Genomic DNA, 23,076 nt, shown 5'->3' with positions numbered 1-23,076 from the left:
AGGTGATTATCAGGTCCCCCCTTCACCTCCCACACCCCCAGTCTTTTTTTCTCAAGACTAAACATGCCCAATTTTTTTAACCTTTTCTCATTCGTCAGGTTTTCTAAAATTTTACTGTTTTTGTTGCTCTCCTCTGGACACTCTCCAATTTGTCCACATCTTTCTTAAACCATGGCACCGAAAACTGGACACAGTACTCCAGCTGAGGTCCCATCATTGATGAATAGAGCAGGAAAAATTCCTTCTGGTGACTACATACAGTACCACACTCCACTTGATACACCCCGGAATGCCATTTGCCTTTTTTGCAACTGCATCACATTGTTGACTCATATTCAATTTATGATCCACTATAAGCTCCAGATCCTTTTCTGCAGTACTGCTGTCTAGCCAGTTATTCCCCATTTTATATTAGTCCATTTGATTTTTTCCTTTCTAAATGTAGTACTTAGCACTTGCTTTACTGAATTTCATCTTATTCATTTCAGACCAATTCGCTGATATAGCAAGATCATTTTGAACTCTAATCCTCTCCTCTAAAGTGATTGCAACCCCTCCCAGGTTGGTGTCATCCATAAATTTTGTAATTATACTCTCTACCCTTGTAACAGGTTCGGTCACAGAGACCCCCTTGGGTCTGTCACCTGATGTGCTGAATCTACCTCTGAGCCCATTTTCTCTGATGGCTTGGGACTCCAGAACCCTGCCTTGTCGAGCCAGACACACAAGCCTGCTGCAACACAGACCCAGGGTCTGAACTACGACCCCAAAGCTGCAGACTTAACTAAAAACAGTTTAAGAAGTGCTCCTGTCTCCAGCAACCAGACACCCAGCTCCCAATGGGATCCAAATCCCAAATAAATCTGTTTTACTGTGTATAAAGCTTATACAGGGTAAACTCATAAATTGTCCGCCCTCTGTAACACTGATAGAGAGATATGCACAGCTCTTTGCTCCCCCAGGTATTAATCAGTTACGCTGGGTTAATTAATAAACAAAAGTGATTTTATTAATTATAAAAAGTAGGATTTAAGTGGTTTCAAATAATAACAGACAGAACAAAGTAAGTTACCAAGCAAAATAAAGCAAAAACACGCAAGTCTAAGCCTAATACATTAAGAATCTGTTCACAGGTAAAGTCTTACTCTGAGATGTTCCAATAAGCTTCTTTCACAGACTAGACTCCTTCCTAGTCTGGGCCCAATCCTTTCCCCAGTACAGTCCTTGTTAGTTCCAGCTCAGGTGGTAACTAGGGGATTTCTCATGACTGCTCCCCCCCCCTTTGTTTTGTTCCACCCCCTTTTATAGCTTTGGCACAAGGCAGGAATCTTTTGTCTCTCTGGATCCCCACCCCTCCTTCTAAATGGAAAACCAGCAGGTTTAAGATGGATTCCAGTTCAGGTGACATGATCACATGTCACTGTAGGACCTCCTTCTTCATTACCTAGTAGCTGGAAGACACGTATATAGGAAGGCTTGCAGGTAAACAAACCCATTCACAGTTCATTGATTCTGAAGCACCCTTAACAGCTTCCACTTAACATGTTTACATCAGTAATACAGGTTTATATCTTATTCTCCTAACTTCAGAGTATAGATGTGCTAAATCAACCGCTGAGCGCTCTCTTGTCGACTCCACTACTCCACCGGAATGAGAAGCGTAAGCAGAGTTGACAGGAGAGCATCAGCTGTCGACTTACTGCAGGGAAGACACCACGATAAGTAGATCTAAGTACGTTATTCACATAGCTGAAGTTGCGTATCTTAGTTCAACCTTGCGTGGTAGTACACACAAGCTCTAAGTCAATGGAAGAAGTCTTCCATCATACTAGCACTGTCTACACTGGAGGTTAGGATGGAATAGTACGTCTCTCAGGGATCTGGATTTTTCATACCCCTGAGGCCTGGTCTACACTAGGAAATTAGGTCAGTATAACTGTGTCACTCAGGGGTGTGAAAAATGCACTACACAATTAAACTGACATAACCCCCAGCATAGACAGCACTATGTCAATGGGAAAATTCGTAGCTATCACCTCTCAGGAGGTGGATTACCTATGCCAATGGGAAAAGCCCTCCCATCAGTGTTGGTAGTGTCTTCAATGAAGTGCTACAGTGGCACTGCTGTAGCATTCTACAGCCATGTCTACATTACCACTTATGTCAGCAAAACTTATGTCACTCAGGGGTGTGAAAAAGCACCTCTCAAACAAGTTATGCTATGTCGGCGGGAGAGCTTGACATTGGGGATGGCTGGGGCCACTTATTGGGAGTGGTTTAATTATGTTGACGGGAGAGCTCTCTCCCATCAGCATAGAGCAGCTACCTGTGAGATCTTACAGCAGCACAGCTGCATTAGTACAGCTATGCCACTGTAAGCTCTCTAGTATAGACATATCCTAACTGTAGACAAGGTCTGAGAGACATAGCTATGCCTATGTAAGTTCCCAGTGTAGATCAGTCCTCACACAGATGTCCCTGCAGTTACATGTGATTCACATTGTTGACGTTTTCTTTGCAACCATATGAGCTAGACACTTATTTCTTCTATAAAATGAAATCTGAGACTCTAGGGAACAAGACCGTAGCTTGAGCGTGGTGCTGGTATGGCCTATGGGCACATACTGGCTGTTTCTTCGTCCTGGCCCTAACGTGCCCTAATACACCATTAGATCTGGGCCTTTGTGTCCACATGCAAAAGTTTTTGCAATGGTGCATGGGACGTTGTACCAGTGTTCCATCTGCTATGACTATCCTCTCTCCCTTCAAGATTGACTTCTGCCACAATGTCTACCAGAAATGAACCACCTATAATGACTTGGCTCAGGAGTGGTTGAGGAATGTCTCTGCATATGTAATTTCAAAACATATATTCATACATTTACTATGTCTAGCAAATGCACTTGCTTGGAGCTACTCTCATCACAGCTGCATTAGGTTATTGTACCATTGCAGTGCGTCTTTGCTATAGACTGAAAACACTGTCACTGCAGCTGCAACAATGTCCTTGGCCCTCCTAGCAGTAACTCTACAAGTTCATCTGCTATCTCCTTCATCAAAACCAGTTTGGGTCTGCCTCATCCTTCATCTCACCTCCAAACAAGAACGGACTGTAAACAACATCCTCATTGACCATCCCACTCCTGTCCTGCCATCAGTCCTAATGATCCAATAATGACAAAATGGCCTTGTCCGCCCCAGCCATTTCCAAAATCTTTGGAAATCCAAATCTGAATGCATGAAGTAAGCAAACTTTTTTGAGTTGTTCAAAAAACACCAGTGCTTCATGAGTTGTTCAAAAAACACCAAGATAATCATATAGAAATGACATAAAGCCTCTAAAGTTGAATACAAAATTATAAATTGGATATTTACTCACATGGCTGTCCTGTCACAGACCTATTGTGGATTGTTGCATCTATCCCATATCTCCCGCCACAGAACGTCTATGAGTTGCAGTGTAGTTCTAGCTGTGCTGGTCCCAGAAGACTAGAGAGACAAGGTGTTTGAAATAATAGCTTTTATTGGCCAATCTCTGTTGGTGAAAGAGAGACAAGCTTTCAAGCTTACTCAGAGTTCGTCTTCAGGTTTTCATGTTATAATAGTTACTAATAAAACTGTGTTATGTGTTATCTTTGCTGCTCTAGCCATTTGGAAGTAGGGCTTGCCCTAAACTGGGAGGTAAAAAGGGGTGTGATAGGCAGGGCCTTTGTCAGGACTCACACTCAGGCAGCTTCAGAAACCGTTCCCCTTTTGAGATGTCTTTTGGGGTTTTAGCAAGTCTTTGTAAGCAGCAGAAGCTTATCAGCGTTTCCCTCTCAGCTATTTTGTAACAAGAGTCAGTTCCTTACAAGATGCAGCACCTTTTCCTGGTTGCCCACTCTTCCTTTTTAAGCTTGTTTCCTCTGTCTGGAGTAGGCTCTGCAGGTGTGTCTATTTGGTAGGGATTGAGCTTGTTAGCCTTCTCCTGATTGGGATGGGTGCATAACCCACCACAAATGGAATGAAGGGTAGCAAGCAAAACTGAGACCAGCCAAGTACTGCCTCAGGTGCTTCGGAGCCTGCCTGAGTGAGTAGGTTGACAAATGATGGAGACAGTACACTGAGCTAACAGAAATATTCCTGAAGAGTTTGCAGGAGTGTTGTGGGACTCCACTGGTAAAATTAATGGAACCTTTACAGCTGCAATATTTGCATTTATTGCTAGTGCTATAATGGTGTAGCATAAGCTGGTGGTGAAATTTGCTCAGAAAAAATGCAAAAGTAGTATAAACATCACCTGTACACTGTTAAAAAATGTATGATGCTGTAAGGTATGTTACCAGCATGCCAGGGGCTTGCAATGGTTGTGGTAATGCTGAACTGTTGTAGTGAAGTCAAGGTCTGCAGCACTGTTCCCTATAAGCTGTGCGCATGTGCGCGTGCACACAGATCCTAAACCCCGTGCACACGGCGAAACACCGCATCCACAAAAATTTGCACAGAAGCACAACAATTTGCACAGAAGCAATTTTTTGCACACACAGCCTGTCAAAAATTTGCACAGAAGAAATTTTTTGTGCACACGGCCTGTCAAAAATTAGAGGGAACATTGGTCTGCAGTGGATTTGAGAGTCCAATTCCAACTTCTTGTAAACAGACTTCTCAGAGTAGGGTTATTGTGTTATAATCTGAAATGCATCCAAGGATCACCGCATCCCAAAACCACCAACCAAGATTTAGTAATGGTGATATAATTTATTCAGCAGGTGAGAGCTGGAGTGTTACACCGTGATGAAAGGTTATTTAATAGTAGACAAGACAATATAACTGATTGTCAAAAAAATAACATAACAGAGATTTTATTTAAACCGGAACAAATGTAACTGGATTCCATCTACCTACAATAACATTAAAGAGATGAAGCATATATATAATCAAAATGATTTGAAAATATATATTATATACACCCACTGTAACTTAGCACTAAGTGTACCACTGCAGCACCAGCAATAACTAAATATAACCCTCTAAATAAAGAAATATAGCTATATCTATCGCTGTATGCACAGACTATTATATAATATGTTGTTATTTTTAGTTTAGTTCAAGGTTCCCCTTTTCCCAAATATCTCACTGGGTTCTCTCTAATACCCAATTCTGTCTTTGAGCCTCAAGCACCTCTTGTGCCTTCCTGAAGCAATGGACTCAACTCCAGTAATGCTTACTTGCAGGAGTGCACATTAGATCAGACCTGTGAGGTCTGATGGACCTTTGGTTCTCCTATTCCTGATCTCCGGGACCAATGATAGGAGACAACCAGAACCAATGATCAGGAACAAACGGGAATGGATGCTCAGGAACAAACTATCAAATATGGACTGACCTGACCAGCCGACCTTAAACTAAAGGGACTCTCTTTTGCATGTCTTTCTGTGCTGCTCTACCTCAGTTTCTTCACTTACTCTCAGTTTCTCTCCAGGCTGGTTTCTTCCATCCCTCTAGCTGCCCTCTCTCTCTCCCCTGCCTCTCTCAGTTTACTGCCAGACTCTCTGTTTCTCTCCATCTCTCCCTCTCTTAGGCTCCCTTCTGCCTGCCTCTGTCCCTCCACCCCCATCTTCTCCTCTGCCACTTCCCCTACTCTGAGGGGAGGGGCCACTTCCTCTCACTTTCTCAGGCTACCTCCTCTCTATTGAAAAATTACAGTGCATTCACCCTGAACACACCCTACATCATATATACCCATACAGAGCTGAGTCCCTTTACCATATTTACATTCTGATTGTATACTCACTAATTCAGCCATTTCAGGTCTCAGAGAACTGGAATAAACACCAAAAAAATTCCTGCTCTCTCAAGGTTCTCTCTAAAGCACTATTTTTAGGAGATGTTGAATGATATCTAGGGAGGAAACCTTTATTGCTGAGGAGATTATTCTGGGGCTGGGAGCAATAGGGGATAGAGAGGAATGCTTCCAGAAAGAAAACCCTTTCCTTATGTAAAAAATAGCCATTCTGTATTGATTCTGAACATCCTACCTCCTCTTAAGAATGAACTGGAGGAAGAAGTGGGATGTGTTACCTGTCTGCTTGAACTGACTGGATGGTTGAGCAGCTTGTCCTAATTTATGAAAAGAATGGGAGGAGGGAGGGGAACCTGAGTTTTGATGGTCTGTCCCTCACAGGGCACTTTACATTAACAAATTAGGCCACAGGTGCCCATAGGAGCTACAGCAAGCGAGAGGAGGAATCCGCTAAGAGTATGGCTTTGTTTGCTGAGGATTCCTTTAGAACAGAGTCTAGCAGCATTTATGTCCCCTAAATGGCAGGTGTCCTTGAAAGGTGGAGACATCAATTTTATCTTGTCACTGAAATCTTTCGTCCAGGCAGAGCTACAGGGCCCTCCTGGTAACACCAAGGAGCTAATTAGATTTGCTTCCAACTTAATGAAATCCTGAGCAAAGTCATTAAGGGTTTAGATGGCAATAATTGACTTAGAAAGAAGCTAGTGAGATTCCATAGGGAACTACTTTATCTGACTATAGCTGTGAGATTCGTTCTATGGATGCTCTGGAAATGTAAAATTCATAAATGGTGGCTCCCAACTGAGAATCTGCAAGCTTGACATTTCTGTACAAGACCTTTTCTGTATTATGGTCCAGCACATCCCTAAGGGATACATTGGAGTCTAATGGGCCCACAGAGGATTTGTTGCAGAGTGCTGAAGGAGGAGTTAACAGACAGAACCCCCTGTTTGATTGTATTAAAAAGCTTAGCTAGTCACTTGGGCTGCCCACCAATTAGCTACTTTTGATGCCCTCTTGTTTGATTGTTGCAGTAACCATGACCAGTTCTATAAGGCCTAGAGTGATATAAAGAAAAGTGTCCAACAATTAGCTACTTTTTCTTAATGAAAACCAACATACACTTTTCTTTCTTGGAATTTTTGAGGAATAAAGGAAACATTTATCATAATTTCTTAAATTTGGCTACATTTACAAAGACCTAGTGATATAATTAAGTAGATCAGCTCTTGCTGAGAGACACTAGAGGGTTGTGCCTCTAAGGGTCAGAACCACTTCTCCATACCCTAATTTCAAACATAACAAGGCAATAGTGACTTTAAGCTGTGTGAAGCCTAAAGTGTCGCATGAAAATCTAGGTCCACTCCTGAAGATCCAGCCCCTCCCCCTATAGTAAAGCTCACTCATGAGCCATGTTGCCATAAGCTCCCTCTCCAAAGGCTGCATAGTACCTCATGCTCACCCTCCCAGGTGGGAAAAGTCAAAGGAGAGGAGTTTTTACATCTAGTAGATTTCTAAGAGTAGAAATAAGAGTAGATTTCTAAGTCTACTGGATTTCTAGTAATGAGACTATTCCCATAAATAAATATTACTCATGTAAGAAAAGGTTTGCAGGATCAGTCTGAAATTTACTAATGTAATATAGTATAACATAAGTTCCAGCCTGTTGTTTTCTTCAAGTTCATCTCCGTACTATAGCTCTTTACATGGACAATTTTCACTGATAAGTGAATTCCATAATAAATACTATGTTTGTACTTATACAGCTCCTTTCATTACAGGATTTCAAAGCACCTTACAAAGGTGGGTAACTAAGTCTCATCTCCATTTTTAGATGCAAAAATGAGGTACAAAGAAGTTATGTCTCTTGCCCATGGTCAGTGACAGAAGCATAATAAGATACAGGTCTCTCTACTCAATCACATTATTAATTTATGTATTATTACTGTAGAGACTAGGAGCCCCAGTCATGGGCCAAGAATCCATTGTGCTAGGCACTGTACAAACTCTGATTCCATATTCGACATTGCTATACCCCCTCCCTCAGTCATCACACTACAATAACCTCATCCCTGATCCCAATGTTTTTCTGCATTGTCCTAGGGTGAAATCCTGGCCCCGTTAAAGTCAATGGCAAAATCCCATTGATTTCAATGGAGTCAGAATTTCACCCTTAGTACATTATGATATTACTATTCCTCATAAGACATAATTTTCTTTTTAAAGGAATGGGTGATTTTGTATTTGTTTTTCTTTTTCTTTGATTGATAGTTGTAATATTTTAATTACACAGTAAAAATATAGTTATCTGTCTAATACAATGGCTCTCATTAGATATCTGATTTTTCCACAAAACTCACAAGTCTTCATTTCAAATGTATAGCACAAATCTAAAGCCTGGAAACTAATGTAGCAGGCAATCATTCCTAGCCAGACTTGACTGGTGTGGATGAATGAATGAGCTTCACAGAGCAAATGTAAACCAAAACCAATGAACATAAATAAGCTGTTTTCACCAGTTCCAGCCTAAATCTAAATTTAAATGTCCCTTCAACAAAATAAAAAACGTACAATTGAAGAAAAGAGACATTTTATTATAAAATATGGGACAGCAAAATCAGATATCTTTAAAAATGCACGTGGAAAACAAGGAAGGGCCTTTTATAAGCTGGCAATTATTTTATCGCAGAGTGGGATGTACAGTTCTAAGAGTCAGAAGTTATAACTGTGGTGGTATTCTGACAGAGCGTAGGAGTGAGTGGTGACTACAACTATTTATAGCAAATGGGATAAACAAACACTATTACTATAATAGCAAACAGGGCTATTTTGTAAAGAAAACACACTGAAGCATGTTCCTATTTAAGGAACGGTATCTAAACCTGTGGGACAATAAGAATGGTGCAGGAAAAGAGAAGAAACCCAAATGTCTGCTACATATTAAATTACAGGGTGGAGACTCAAAGAAATTATAGTTAGGAACAATATATTCCTCAAATTGGTTAAATGATTCTCCAGTATAATATAGGTTTATAAGACACATACTGCAAAAAGACTGAAATTCTATGTATGGGAAAATTATAATGAGAATGCAACAAATCTGATTGTATTTTAAAAGGAATCAGTTTAACAAATAAACTCTACTACTGGAAAAGTATACCAAGGTTGACATGCTAGTAATCATGCAAAAGTGAAGTGGAATACATTTTTTTAAATAACCTTTATAGTCATAATTTTAAAATATTTTTACAAATAACAAATCTAAAACAGTGAAATTCTATACCAAATAATATGAAACAAGGTCAAGGTCAAGAAAAACATGTAACACAGCAAAGATGCCCTAAACACACAAAATTGCAGATAATTTCCTATTCACACAGTTTAAAAAAAAAAAAAGTCCTTCTATTTCTAGTTAGCGTCTTATACTGCATCCTCACTGTCATGTTTTCCCAGAACTGGGAAATAAAACAAATATAACCACTTCCTTCCTCCTCATTCAGAACACCATGTAGAAAGCTAAGCAATAATCATCACTATTGTCTTCTAATAGGATTCTGTCTTGTATAGTACTCTTTATGGAAAGTCAACAAGTTTAATTATATGTTTCAGAGTAACAGCCGTGTTAGTCTGTATTCGCAAAAAGAAAAGGAATACTTGTGGCACCTTAGAGACTAACCAATTTATCTGAGCATAAGCATCCAATGAAGTGAGCTGTAGCTCACAAAAGCTAATGCTCAAATAAATTGGTTAGTCTCTAAGTTTAATTATATATATTTCAATCATATGTAGAACACTGAGAATAATTAAGAATGTATATTCTTATTTTAAAGGTGAACTGAAAAGTAAAAGTTTGGCTATGGGCTCTTGACTGCTCCTTTTTGATGTAGAAAAATTGCTTCCAATTTTAGTATTTTTTTTATTTTTATTTATTTATTTAAAGTTTCTCTCCTTATTTTTAATGTTGGAAACATTGGCTCCTCACTTCACTCCCCATATGCCAGATCCAAAGACAACTGAAAAGAAGATGATCATTTTCTTCAATTGATTTTAACCATACCAGTGCAAGTTTTTCAACATAGACAAGGCCTGAGAGGAAAGGGGATGCTGAGTCTTATGCTATCTATGAATTAGCAGCCCTACACTTTCATATATGTTGGAGAGGGACACCTACAACTCAGATTGCAGCTTCTTGAGACATCACTGTTCAGGATCTCCAAAAATCTTACTGAGATCCTCCAGCAAAAGGTGGGAAGCGAGAAACTAACATTTCTACTATTTAAAAAGGAAAAGCAGAAACAAAGTTTGACCAGTCTTTATACATCATATAGATGTATGAAAGGACAAAAACATTTTGCTTTGCAGTTCACTTTTAATAACAACACAGACTCATACACCAGAAATCCCCTAGTTAAAAGCTAAAATAACATAAAGTTCAGAGCCTCACTTTTAAACCACTTCTGCAATTCCCAGTGCTGGGCAGGCTGTGTGCCAGACAGCTCCTTCAATGTAAACGGAAAGTAGTGTGAAGGCCAATGTAATTTATGCTGACTGTAAATCTCCCCAATGGGCCAATACAGCAACTGGGGATCAGCAAGATGTAGGGAAATCTTGGCCATCTCTCTATTTCCCAACCACAACCTCCGTATTAGCCATAGGTGCGATGCAGGAGCTCTCACACCATCTCTATACCATTAGTGTTTATCCCACACTCAGGTTATGTTCCCATGACCAACTGTGCCAGCTTTAAGGTCACTTTGAATTTGGTGTGTCATGACCCAGGCCATTATCTTCAACCAAGGTATATAACAGATTTATTTTTAAACATTTCATCTCCTTTTTATTCATCTGCATTGAAGACTGTTTTAACAAGTGAAAAAAAATCATTTCACCATCACTGCCAAGGTACATGAAATACACATTTTGATATATAGGGAGAAATGTTAATGGCTTGCCTGCTCATCTTTATGACTAGATTAATTAAATGTAACTCTGAGGAAAAGAAGCAAATATTTATTAATGTTTACGTTTTAGAAACATATGCCTTAAATTTGCCTTTGTTAAAATAGGGCCTCAATCCGGCAGGCATGTACTTAACTTTTAGCACATAAGTAGTCCTAGTGTTTATAGAATCATGGCCTAAAATGTTAATAGGCAAAAACAAAAAGCTAAATACAAAAACACTATTAAAAAAATCATTCTTTGAGCTAACCTTCTATTGCGTTCAGCACTTCCAACAGAAGCTTTAAGTATAGTTATCTCAGTTTATCATTGACTTGATTATATTTTCATTCCACCCTGTTAAATAAATTACCCTCTCTTTTAATCCACTCTCCCTAGCTGAAATCTTTTAAGCAATACTTTAGTCACAATTTGCTCGCTAATTTAATCCATGAGCTACAAGAATTTATTCCTACTGACAAAAAAATATTGCTAACTGTGATTAGACGTCTTGATTCCTAGAAGTCAAATTGTCATGTCATGATTACATTGTATATAATTGACTCCAAAAGTTGTAATAGTTATTTTCCAGATAAATTATTGATTGGTTTTTCCTACTTCTTAAATCCAAAGCTTGGTTACCTTAGCAACTTTCCCATATCCACTGGGATTTAAAATGTTTCTGAGCTATAGGACATCTGATAAAAGAAAGACGGCACATCATGCTGTGCAAGGTAGGACTTTTCACATAGTTATCATGTCGATAGGTAATGTTGCTATTTTAAGACACAGCATTTAATAAATTGATTGTTATCTACAAAGGTCTAATTTCAAAGACTACTCTTTTTTAAGCAACACAAAGCAAAGGATTGTATTTAATGGTAGAGCAAATTGCATGAATAAAGAACAGTTTCATTTCATTTCATGTGCCATTTACCTTTTCTTCTACAATTTTGTTGAATCACCTGGAAAAAAAAAACACACAAGTGATGACTATTATATTTACATAATCACAAAATAATTTCCAGCTATTGTTCTTTTCATCAGCCTTTTTAAAAATAGGATCCCTGTCTGTTTTAATATATACCTTCTGAGAATAAGCATTATACTCACAGGCTAAACTACAAATTAAATTTTAGGGGAACAGCCTAACACTGCATAAGAGTAAATAAAACAATTCTACATTCTAAATAGTGCACTGTTCTTTTAATATGCCTCCTACTAAACTACATGTTCTTGGAGTTCTTTGCACTACTGTTGTACCCATCTGAGGCTGTTGGTCCCAGGATATGAGAGTGACAAGAAGGGCTGGTGATATCTTTTATTGAACCAACTGCTGATGGTGAAAGACACAAGTGAAGGAGAGCTCTGTGGAGCTCAAAAGCTTGTCTCTTTCACTAACAGAAGTTGGTCCAATAAAATATATTAGCACACCCACCATATCTCTCTTGGAGTTCTTAAAATTTAACAATGATATTACCTCTTAATTTCACAAAATCAATGACCAGTAGAGACACTAAATTACAAAATCCCAAATATATGCAAGCCCAAATCCAGCACTCTAGAGTTAAGCTGGTGTTGCAATTTAAGCCCATTGCTTCTTGTCCTATCCTCAGAGGTTAAGAAAAACAATTTTTCTTCCTCCTCTTTGTAACAACCTTTTACATACTTGAAAACTGTTGTGTCCCCTCTCAGTCTTCTCTTTCCAGACTAAACAATTTTTTCAATCTTCCCTCATAGGTCATGTTTTCACAGGTCATTTTTGTTGCTCTTCTCTGGACTCTCTCCAATTTGGCCACATCTTTCCTGAAATGTGGCGTCCAGAACTGGACACAATACTCTAGTTGAGGCCTAATCAGCATGGAGTAGAGTGGAAGAATTACTTCTTGTGTCTTGCTTACAACACTCCTGCTAATACATCCGTGGGTGCCGACTTCCCCTCTTTCCTGTGGGTGCTTGACCCCCCCTTTACCCCTGGCCCCATCCCCACTCCACCCCTTCCATGAGGCTCTGCCCCCATTCCAACCCCTTCCCCAAAGTCCCCGTCCCAACTCCTTCCCCAAATCCCTGCCCCAGCCCCACCTCTTCCCCGCCTGCTTCCTTGAGCGTGCCATGTTCCCACTCCTCCCTCCCTCCCCGAGTGTGCTAACACTGCCAAACAGCTGTCTGGTGGCGGTGGGGCAGGAAGCGCTGGGAGGTAGGTGGAGAAATGGGGATGCGGTGCACTCAGGGGAGGAGGAGGTGGTGAGGGGAGTTTGGCTGCCAGTGGGTGCAGAGTTCCCACTAATTTTTCCCCGTGGGTGCTCCAACCCAGATCACCCACGGAGTCAGTGCCTATGAATACATCCCAGAATGATGTTTGCTTTTTTTGCAACAGTGTTACGCTGTTGACTCATATTTAGCTTGTGGTCCACTATGACTCCCACTTCCCTTTCCACAGTACTCCTTCCTAGGCAGTCATTTTCCATTTTGTATGTGTGCAACTGATTGTTTCTTCCTCAATGGAGTACTTTGCATTTGTTCTTATTGAATTTCATCCTATTTACTTCCGACCATTTCTCCAATTTGTCCAGATCATTTGAGTTTTAATCCTATCCTCCAAAGCACTTGCAACCCCTCCCAGCTTGGTATCATCCACAGACTTCATAAGTGTACTATGTATGCCATTATCTAAATCATTGATGAAGATATTGAACAGAGCTAGAACCAGAACTGATCCCTGCGGGACCCCACTCGTTATCCCCTTCCAGCATGACTATGAACCACTGATAACTACTCTCTGGGAATGGTTTTCCAACCAGTTTTTCACCCCCCTTCTAGTAGCTCCATCTAGGTTGCATTTCCCTAGTTTATTTATAAGAAGGACATGCGAGACAGTATCAAAAGCTTTACTAAAATCAAGATATACCACATCTACTGCGTCCTCCCATCCACAAGGCTTGTTACTCTGTCAAAGAAAGCTATCAGGTTGGTTCGACACGATTTGTTTTTGACAAATCCACGCTGACTGTTACTTATCACTGTATTATCTTCTAGATCGGGGTGGGCAAACTTTTTGACCTAAAGGCCATATCTGGGTATGGAAATTGTGTGGTAGGCCATGACTGCTCACAAAGTTGGGGGTTGGGGTGCCAGAGCAGGTAAGGGCTCTAGGGTGGGGCCAGAAATGAGGAGTTCAGGGTGTGGGAGGGTATTCCAGGCTGGGACCAAGAGGTTTGGAGGGCAGGAGGGGGATCAGGGCTGGGACAGGGGGTTGGGGCACAGAGGGGTGTCAGGGGTGCAGGCTCTGGGCGGCACTTACCTCAAGCAGCTCCCAGAAGCAGTGGCATGTCCTCCCTCTGGCTCCTACATGGAGGCGCGGCCAGGCGGCTCTGCACACTGGTCTGTCCACAGGCACTGCCCATGCAGCTCCCATTGGCCACGGTTCCCGGCCAATGTAAGCTGTGGAGGCAGTGCTTGGGGTGGGGGTGGGGGCAACATGCAGAGCCTCCTGGCTGGAAATTCTAAGTAGACATTTCCAAAAGTAGACGCTGTGAATAACTTTTTTTAGAAACAACATTACTACTGAAAGATTATCAGTAAGATCAAATCTTTCATATGTACATTTAAAACAGTCAGTGATATTATTTCAGAGACTCTTATTTCAGAGACCTGTACCAGTGGAAGCATGTTTTTAATATGTTCAGATGAGAAAATGAATATTTAGTTGACAGACCACAAAATGTGCCCACATCATTCACCACTTCACCAGCATCATGAATTTCACCTGAAGAATCTGTTGTCTCCTAAGCTACAAGGTTCTCACAGTGTACCTAACAGTGCACAAATGACGAAAGGCGGTGCTTTCTGGTAATACTCAGTTGTTCCTCCCACCCATACACAGACTATTTCATAGTTTTCTCCCAACACAGACTCCCTTAAATTTAAAACAAACAAACAAAACCTTTATTTGTTAGATTAGGGGGCAGCCATCTGGACCTCAGGGATCTTGTTCACCCAAGTGCATCTGAAATTGGGCATTCTATGGATTTTTAACTTAAAGTGATTGAATGGCAATTAACTCAAATTAAAAAATGAATGTAGACAAAACCCATGCGAGAAATGGACTGTGACAAAAGTAGTGGGGGGGGACAAAAGTAGTGCTTAAAATGATTGTGCCCCTATTCCTGGTGACTGTGCCTATGACTATACACAGTAATAAGTACTTGCAAGATTGGGCCCTGTTTCTGATTAAAGTGACAAAACTGTAGAACATTTTTTTTAAATGAACAGAGGTCCAGCTAACTAACCAGGGACTGATCCTGCTAGAATTTAAAATCTGTGGGAGTTTTGCCATTGACCTCAAAGGGAGGAGGATTGGACCAACGGCTTTTCATTGTAAAAGCTTTTTTGTAGTTAATGTCTCCTATGTTATGGTCCCATCAATCTCTTGGGAGCCCCTGATGTTGCACTCTCTTGCACTAATGGGACTTTAGCAATGTTCTCCTGATGGGAACTCTCCCTCTCAGAACTAAAATACTTTAGGGGACCCCTTGCCACAAACAAAAGGAGTTTCCAAAGCAGGATTCTATCTTTGTCCCATTCTGTACACTAAACAAAGTAATCCTGATTTGTAGCCATTTGGCAATGACAATACAGCAACTATAGCCCGTTTCTTACTGACAGTAAAGTAAATCAAATGCTGTAGCATAGTGAAAACTAAAAAACCGTAAGTGCCTTATGATTGTTGTTACTGCATGTTCATTATCTTTTCTTTAAATAATCTATAATGTTGCAAAATGTTTAAAACTTTTTGCTCACATTAGTATTGAATAAAACAAAGGAAAGTTGGCAAGAGAAATTTCTTTTTTTTTTTTTAATCTGCAATCTGTATAATCATGCATCTCTGATCACATCTGTTTTTTCCACATTCCCTCCCTCGTCCCTTCTGCGTATGCACTAATCTATCATGCAGGCATAGGCACCGTAGGAATGCCTCAGTGACCAAACTACTGACCCTTTTACTGAAAAGCTCCTTGCCCCACAGCTTGCAGCTCTCCCTGGGCAAAAGTGGCAACAGATGGGAGAAGGGACAGGAATGTCTCCTAACTCATTCCCCTCCCTTCAACCATACTTCCCCCTCCCAACTTCAAAAAGAAGCCTGAAATATCCTAAGAGATTTCCGTCTGCTTATAAAAAACAGCCTTTAGAAAGAAACAATTAAATATACCTTTTTTTTAACTGGAAGTGGATTTCTTAATTCTGGTGACTATATGATACCATCTCATGAATAAACTAATCAGTTACTAGAAGGGGGATAGAGACTGTACAAATTTTAGGGCTCATCTACCTATAGAAGTTGCACTTTAAACTTCTAAGTGTCCATGCCAATGCTGCACCAATTTAACTACATCAGTTTAAGATCACAGCTTTATTTAAACTGGTACAACTTTGCATCCATCTATGAAGCAACTGAGAGGTGTAATTCCCAGCTGGGGTAGACGTACGCGCACTAGCTCTGCTCAAGCTAGTGCCTCAGAATAGTGTGGCTGCAGTTGCACAGGCAGCCATTCGGGTAGCTGCCCGAGTGTGTACCCAGGGGACTGGGTGGGATTGTACATGGGTGACTAGGCCAGACTGCCACCTGTGCTACCGCAGTCACCTTGCTATTTTAGGCACTAGGTCAAGCAGAGTTAGTGCGTGTACATCTCCCCTGCTGGGAATTACACCTCCCAGAGGCTGTACAGACATAACCTTTGTGTGCAAACCAGGCCTTTAGATTCTTTCTCTTAAAAAAACTTTCTTAAAATAAATACAACCAAGAAAGAAAAAAGAGAGCGGAAAGGCAGATATCAAATAATACACATAAAAAACATAGCCCAGGACATATGGCACTAATCTTGCAGCCTGTAAACCACAGGCTCATCCTGCAATCAGATCCACAAACGAGAACCTTGACTCCCTTGCAGCGTCCCATTAGCTGTGTCCACACTAGGGAATTTTGCAAAAATTCCCCACCATTGCTAATACCTGTTCAATTAAAACAGGGATAGCATTAGCTATACTGAAAGGGAAAGGCTGCCAATGACATTTTAAGCACTGTGTTTCAATTAAATGAATTGCTCTGAGCGGGGTTAGATGAGATGGTGATTAAAAATCCAGAAGCAGTGGTAGCCACAAAATTATGGCTCCCAAATTTACAAAGGTCTTAGATACATGGGGAAATTGACCAGAATAGCTATTGTGGAAATGTATTCTCCAGTAGCTATTCTGGTCTATTTCCCTGTGCAAACAAGCCCTAAGAAGACCTGGATCTGTGGTTGAAAGCAGACAAGACCATTTACTTCAGTGGAACTCTATGCAGGATCCTCATATGTGGATCCATTTGCAGGACCAGGCCCTTTGCAAAACAAAACAAAAAGCTTTGATACAATCATCAGCTTTCCCAGCTGTCCATCGCCATTCAAGAGACACACTTTGTCTGTGAGCTTTCTGGACCTGATCCAAAGTCCACTGAAATCAATGAGAGCTCACTGACTTTAAATAGGGTTTGGATCAGGCCCGAAGTGAATGAATGAATGACCTGAAACTTTACATTTCTGCTCAGGATTATTTAGGTAACTGCATCTCCTCAGATGGGGAAATTAACAAACAAACAAAAAACAGATTATATGTGGGACATGCTTTCCTTTTGCAATTGCTAAAAATATGTTTGTTTACATCAGAACAAAGATCACTATCTAATCAAATCTCATTTTCTGCTCCATAGCACACACACACAAGGCTTTTTTTTTTTCTTTCCTTGGAGGAGGGGGTTGGACAGAACGTGTCAGTCTTATTGCCAGGGCTCCTGCAGTGAGATGTTTGAGAGAGTCCTAGAGGGAAAAGCAGCAGAAAAGTCTTGAAGTCATTAAGTGAGGTAAATAGTTCCAAAATGTTGAGAAAATGATTATGCAAGCCACAGAAAAATGGAAAGAGAAGGAGGGGGAAAATACATTCAGTGCAAGGGTAAGTAATGTTTAGAGTAAGGGAACAGATGATTTAGAGGGGAGGGGAAATTCCCTGGCTTCTCCCAGGTGGGAAAAGCCACATTGGCAATGTGTTTTTTCCCCTCTATCTCTTCCTCTATCTGTGGTCTGTATTATCATTACCTAAATATATTATGACACAGTCCATGACTTCCTATATATGGAGTTGTTTATAACAGTGGTTCTCAATCAGAGGTCCTGGGCCACCTGGGAGGCCACGGGCTGGTTTCAGTGGGTCTGCCAAGCATGGTCAGCATTAGACTCATTTGGGCCCTGGGCAGAAAGCCAAGGTCCCGCCACGCAGGACTGCAAGGAATATTTCAGGGTCCTGAGCCCTACCACCCAGGACTGAAGTTGAAGCCTCAGCAACTTAGCTTTTTGGTGTCCCCTGTGGTGTGGGGCCCTGGGCAATTGACCTGCTTCTACCCCTTAATGCCAGCCCTGGCTTTTATAAGCAGAAAAGTAGTTGTTGTGGCACAGGTGGTCTGTGGAGTTTTTATAGCATGGGGAGAGAGGGCTCAGAAAGAAAAAGATTGAGAACCCCTGGTTTATAAGACACCACTGGCTATGTCTACTGCCTATATCCTACTTGTCCCTGCATTTTTACTAAGTGACATAGTCCTGCTAAGATTTACATTCTTTCTAGGAAACCAGTCCTGCAAAGAGATGTGTATCGACAGACTTGATTTCAATGGGGCATTGCACAGAGGCGTACCAACAAGAAGGTCTTTGGAGGATTGAGAAGGAGCCTTCATGAGATATACACTTACACGCAGAGAATTACACATTTTACATTCAAGAGGTTATTTCTTTTCACATATGTATTGTGTGTGTTCTATTTGTGTGTGTGTGTGTGTTATTATTCTAAAGTTTATTTTTACTAATTTGACCCAGGAGTGGGGTCTATCATTGGCAAGAGAAGCCAAAAGAAGCGTATATTGAGGAAGAATTTTGAGTAGGGAGATTGTATGACATGGAGGATCAGAAAGGACGGTCCAGAGATAGGGGGAAGCTTAGAAGAAAGTGCAGCTACTTGTGGAAGAAGGGAACAAATGGGGTGCAGAAGAAAGCAGAATTAGTAGTGTGCAGTGTCTGAGCAGGACAGTGGTGAAAGTCAAGTTATGCAGGACCTTGATGAAGAGGACAAAGAGTTGAATTTGTTGCAGAAGGAGATTCAGAGCTAACAAAAGGACACTGAGGGCCATCTACCCTAAGACAAAAGACATATTTTAAAAACATGTTAGGTAACACCTTTTAAGTAACACGTTTTAAAACTCTAGCGCAGACAGGGTAAGTTGTATTTTATCACATCAGTTGGGTGGAGTGAACCATAGGGCTGGGGTTAGAGTGGAGAAAAAAATAAGGTAGTGGTACTCCTCCAAGTTCTGCCCACAAAATGTGCTTCACCAACATAATACACCAAAATCAGTAGCCTGTGCAGATATTCCAAATATGATTTGTGTTGCCTTTTGTGGGCTCATTAAACTCGACTCCTTCTCCATGGGGCTTAAATATGCCTAGGTTCCTTGTGCTTGGCTCTTTCTTGATTTGGATGACTTGGGTCACCTAAACAAGAAGTACAGTTCTGTAACTGTCCTTCTCCTTTTTTACAGGAGGAATTAAATAGATGACATTTAAATTATCAACACTGGGCATCTGTGTTAATGGTTTCCAGGCTCACTACAGACTTATACAAACATCTGTGTGTCAGGCCGAGTCTACATTAGAAAAGTTATACTGGCATAAGTTAGAGGTGTGATTTTCTTACAAAAAGGTTATACCAGCGTAAACCCTAGTGTGGACATAGTTATCAGTTTCCAAACTATGGAAATAGTTTATTTTGCTTTCACTGTGGGGAGGATGCCATTTCAACTAAAACAGTGTAAAGCAGCCAGGGGGTCAGGTGGGTTTGTGCTCAGGTGCCTAGCATAGTAGCTCAGCAGAGATAGCACTTGTCTGTCTACCTGGGCTGGAAAGCACCCTGCCAGCTGCTGTGCAATCATACCCATAGCACAGACAAGCCTCAGTTACACTCGGTTCACATTTTTGAGGCTTTCTCCAAAACCATAGCAGTTAGAGACTGACCTCTTTAAAAATATGAAAATTGACACCTGGCCAATAATGCCACAATCCGCTAGATGCTACCCATGTAAAGAAAGACAGCACCTGCCTCAAAGAACTCACAATCTAAGGTTATGTCTACACTTAAAACACAACAGCTGCACGTCTGCCCCACTGTAGCACTTCAGCATAGACACTTGTTGCAACTCTCCCATTGATGTAGTAAAGCCACCTTCCTGAGAGGCAGTAGCTATGTTGATGGAAGAATTCTCCCATCAACCTAGTGCTGTCTACACCAGGGGTTAGTACGGTTTAACTGTGTCGCTCAGAGGTGTGAGCCCCTGAGCCACGTAGTTGTACCAACCTAATTTCCTAATGTAGACCAGGCCTCAACATCTAGGTTAACATAATTACATTAGTCAGGGGTGTGAAAAATCCATACCTCTGAACGAGATAGCTACACCAACCTAAGCCCTGGTGTAGATGCAGAGTGGTACTCAATTAACTCAAGTTAAATGACACTTGTCTAGAGAAACCCAAGAGGATGATAAAGTGATGGAGGCGGGAGAAGACAAATTAGGTGGTGAAGACAACAAAACCACTGATGTGGGTTGGGCACTTGGGTTAGGGTCTGGGGAGGAAAACTTGGATTTTGTGATGTTCTAGAGGAAGCAGCAGCAAAGAGTTGCAGCAGCATGGATGTGTGAGGCCGAGGAGGTTTACATTTCTCTATCACCATGTCAGCTACACATGAACAAACTACACCGCCTTGGTTGGGTGGGAGAAGGTGGATTCAACAACGCAGCAGACAGCACAGGGGAGGGGAAGAAGCATGAAAAGAGAGAGGGACCAGATAATCAGATCGAACAGGCATGTCACAGGCAGCCGGGGGTGTGCACGAGTTTTGCTGGGGAGTCACAACACCCGCGGGGGCACTTGGGGCAGCTTTGAACAGCGCTGTTCCCCTATCTGCCTCCTGTTATGGCAGCTCCCAGGCAGCTTTGCAAACACTGGAAGAACAAGATTTCAGAGGGGTAGCCCTGTTAGCGTGTATCAGCAAAAACAAGGAGGAGTCCCGGGTGGAGGAACGAAGGGTTTGTTCGGTCAGTCAGCAGTGGCGGCTGGAGCGCCCTGCCCGGCCTGAGCGCTGGGAGATCCCCGCTTGTCGGCGCAGCCAGGGCAGCCCCCCGGCTGGGGCAGGCGCGGGGAAGGTGATTGCACACGAGCGCACGCCAGGGGCAGGGCTGCTGCGGGGTGCGTGCGGAACGCGCGAGCGGGTCTGTGACTAACGCCGCCTCGGCCCGCAGGGACACGGCCCCGGGGACAGCGGGGGAGGGCCCGGGGGTGCGCCTCTGTCCCCGCCTCTTCCCGTGTCCCTGCCCCAACCCGGGGGCTCGGGGAGGCGGGGCAGGCGCCTGCTGCGGGGGAAGGACAGGAACCGGTCACGTGGGAAGCTCAAGCCTGGTCGCAGGGAGCGTCAATAATGACATCAAACGTGATTAAATAAATCTCTGCTGACGTCAGCACCTCGCACCTCCCCCCGCGCGGAGCCTGGCTCGTGCTGGCCTTCCGTACCGCTGGCTCAGTCGGCCGGGGCTGCTCCGCTCGGGTCGTGGGCGTGTCCCGCCGGGGCTCCGTGCGGCGCCATAGGCGGAGTGGGCGGGTCCGTTGGGCGGGTCCCCGCCGGAGTGGGCGGGGCACTGTGCTGAGTGGGCGGGGCGCGGCGGCGGCTGCGCGCTGGCGGGGATGGCTGGTACGTCAGCGGCGGGATGGCTGTAGCTGCGGCGGCGGCGGTGGTGGCGGCAGGCAGCGCGGCCCCGGCGGCAGCGGCGGCAGCGGGGTGGGGGGCAGTGTAAGATGGCGGCGCTGCGGGAGGGGGGCAGGTACGGCGTGTCCTGCGGCAGGGTCATCCAGGACAACATCACGGTGCTGCACGTCAAGCTGACCGAGACCGCCTTCCGGGCTCTGGAGAGCTACCAGGGCAACAAGGTGAGGGGCGCCCCGCGCTCCTGGGGCTGGCACCCGTCGCTGGCGGGGATGAACCCGGGGAGGGAGGCGGCGAGGGCTCGGCTGCCCTGCCCGGCGCTCGTCCTGCCCGCTCGCCCGGGAGGCGCTGCGGGAGGCGGCAACTAGTGAGGAGTAAATGTCTCTCTGCGGGGCTGTCAGGCAGCGAAGGGGTCCGGCTGGGCTCCCTTCTGCCCCGGGGGTTCCCGTGTTCACTGGCCGGTCCCTGAAGCCCCTACCGGTGGGGTCTTGCCCCAGTGGGACCGCCCCCTCTTCCTCCGTCGCCTGCTGCCGAGCCAATTCCTGTGGCACGGGAACAACACAGCTCTTCCCCCCCCCCCCCCCCGTTGGTGCCAGCTGGTGTCCCCGGAGCCAGCGGTGACCGGAGCCAGCAGCTCCTAGATGGGGCAGATTTCGCTGAGCTGTCATGTCTGTGTTTGGCTCTGCCAGTCTCCTCCTCTCCCCCTTCAGACCTGGCTCCTAGGGAAAGCGGGAGGTGGCTGGCTGTGGGGCTGAAGTGACAATGCCATCCATGACCGTTTTATTACACATCTTTATAACGCTGCTAAGAAAACTCTTTTATGGCAGCTCTCCCCCCTTCCTTCCCTGGGCCTCCCTGCAGCCAGGCAGCCCTGGGAGATTATGATATGCCCCATGTCTCCAGTGGCAATGGCTGCTGCTGCCTCCAGGGGCTATTGTTCAACATGAGAGAGTTAAAGTTGCAATAGATCTGCTGCTAGTTGGGGTGACCTGCCTTTTTGGGGGTGAGGGTCTTGTCGTTTTTGTCTCTTTGTCCTTAAATCTCTTTCTAGAGGGGGGAAATTGATCTTAGGTGTGTCTTGGTATAGTTTAAACCGATTTTAAATTCTGGATGGGAAGTTTTGTAAAGTTTCAGGCAGCATTTTACATCTTGTATAAAAAAAAACCAAAGCCCTTCTTTAGAGACTTTGTGCAGCAGGGCGATAGTGCCCATAACCTTTTTTCCTGACTGTAGTTTTCCAGTTGAAACTTGAGACCTCAAGTTGCATTTAATGGAAGTTAAAAGTGGCTACGCACTACAGTATGTCCCCGGTAGGAGGAGGAGGAGGATTAAGCTCTAATTAGACTGTCCTTTCATTGGATTTCAAGCTAAATACCTGTCTTTTCTCCTATCCCTTCACTTCATTATGGTTAAAAGAGAATTGGTGGGGCTTCTGTGTAATTTTTTTGTAGTGTGTAATGCAGGACCTGGGGAGGGGAAGGTGCTGATTGAACATTTCTTTTCTGAATATGCTTTCTTAAGTG

General features: G+C 43.2%; 1 protein-coding gene and 1 long non-coding RNA gene across 5 annotated transcripts in view; one reads left to right on the top strand and one right to left on the bottom strand.

Annotated features, from left to right (window-relative positions):
- Positions 1 to 3,093: 3,093 nt before the first annotated feature.
- LOC140911462 (uncharacterized) lies at positions 3,094 to 14,316 on the bottom strand. 2 transcript variants are annotated; one of them, XR_012158975.1, is made up of 4 exons: positions 14,022 to 14,316; positions 12,390 to 12,571; positions 11,658 to 11,685; positions 3,094 to 3,535 (listed from the first exon to the last, which is right to left on the bottom strand). It is a non-coding gene; the product is annotated as an uncharacterized lncRNA (long non-coding RNA). The 2 variants fall into 2 exon arrangements; XR_012158974.1 differs by lacking the exon at positions 14,022 to 14,316 and having other exon boundaries at positions 12,390 to 12,660.
- Positions 14,317 to 21,534: 7,218 nt separating this feature from the next.
- ELL2 (elongation factor for RNA polymerase II 2) overlaps positions 21,535 to 23,076 on the top strand; it is a 79,272-nt gene continuing 77,730 nt past the window's right edge. For 2 of the 3 annotated variants that reach the window (XM_073344548.1, XM_073344547.1), the window contains exon 1: positions 21,535 to 21,777. In XM_073344548.1, coding sequence (XP_073200649.1) covers positions 21,646 to 21,777 — 132 coding nt within the window. In that variant the 5' untranslated portion in view covers positions 21,535 to 21,645. The remainder of the gene's footprint in view (positions 21,778 to 23,076) is intronic. The other variant, XM_073344549.1, reaches the window with a different exon arrangement.

The sequence above is a fragment of the Lepidochelys kempii genome, chromosome 5 (assembly GCF_965140265.1).
Source record: "Lepidochelys kempii isolate rLepKem1 chromosome 5, rLepKem1.hap2, whole genome shotgun sequence".
In the NCBI taxonomy this organism is placed as follows: Eukaryota; Metazoa; Chordata; order Testudines; family Cheloniidae; genus Lepidochelys; species Lepidochelys kempii.
This window is presented reverse-complemented; position numbering and strand designations above follow the sequence as displayed.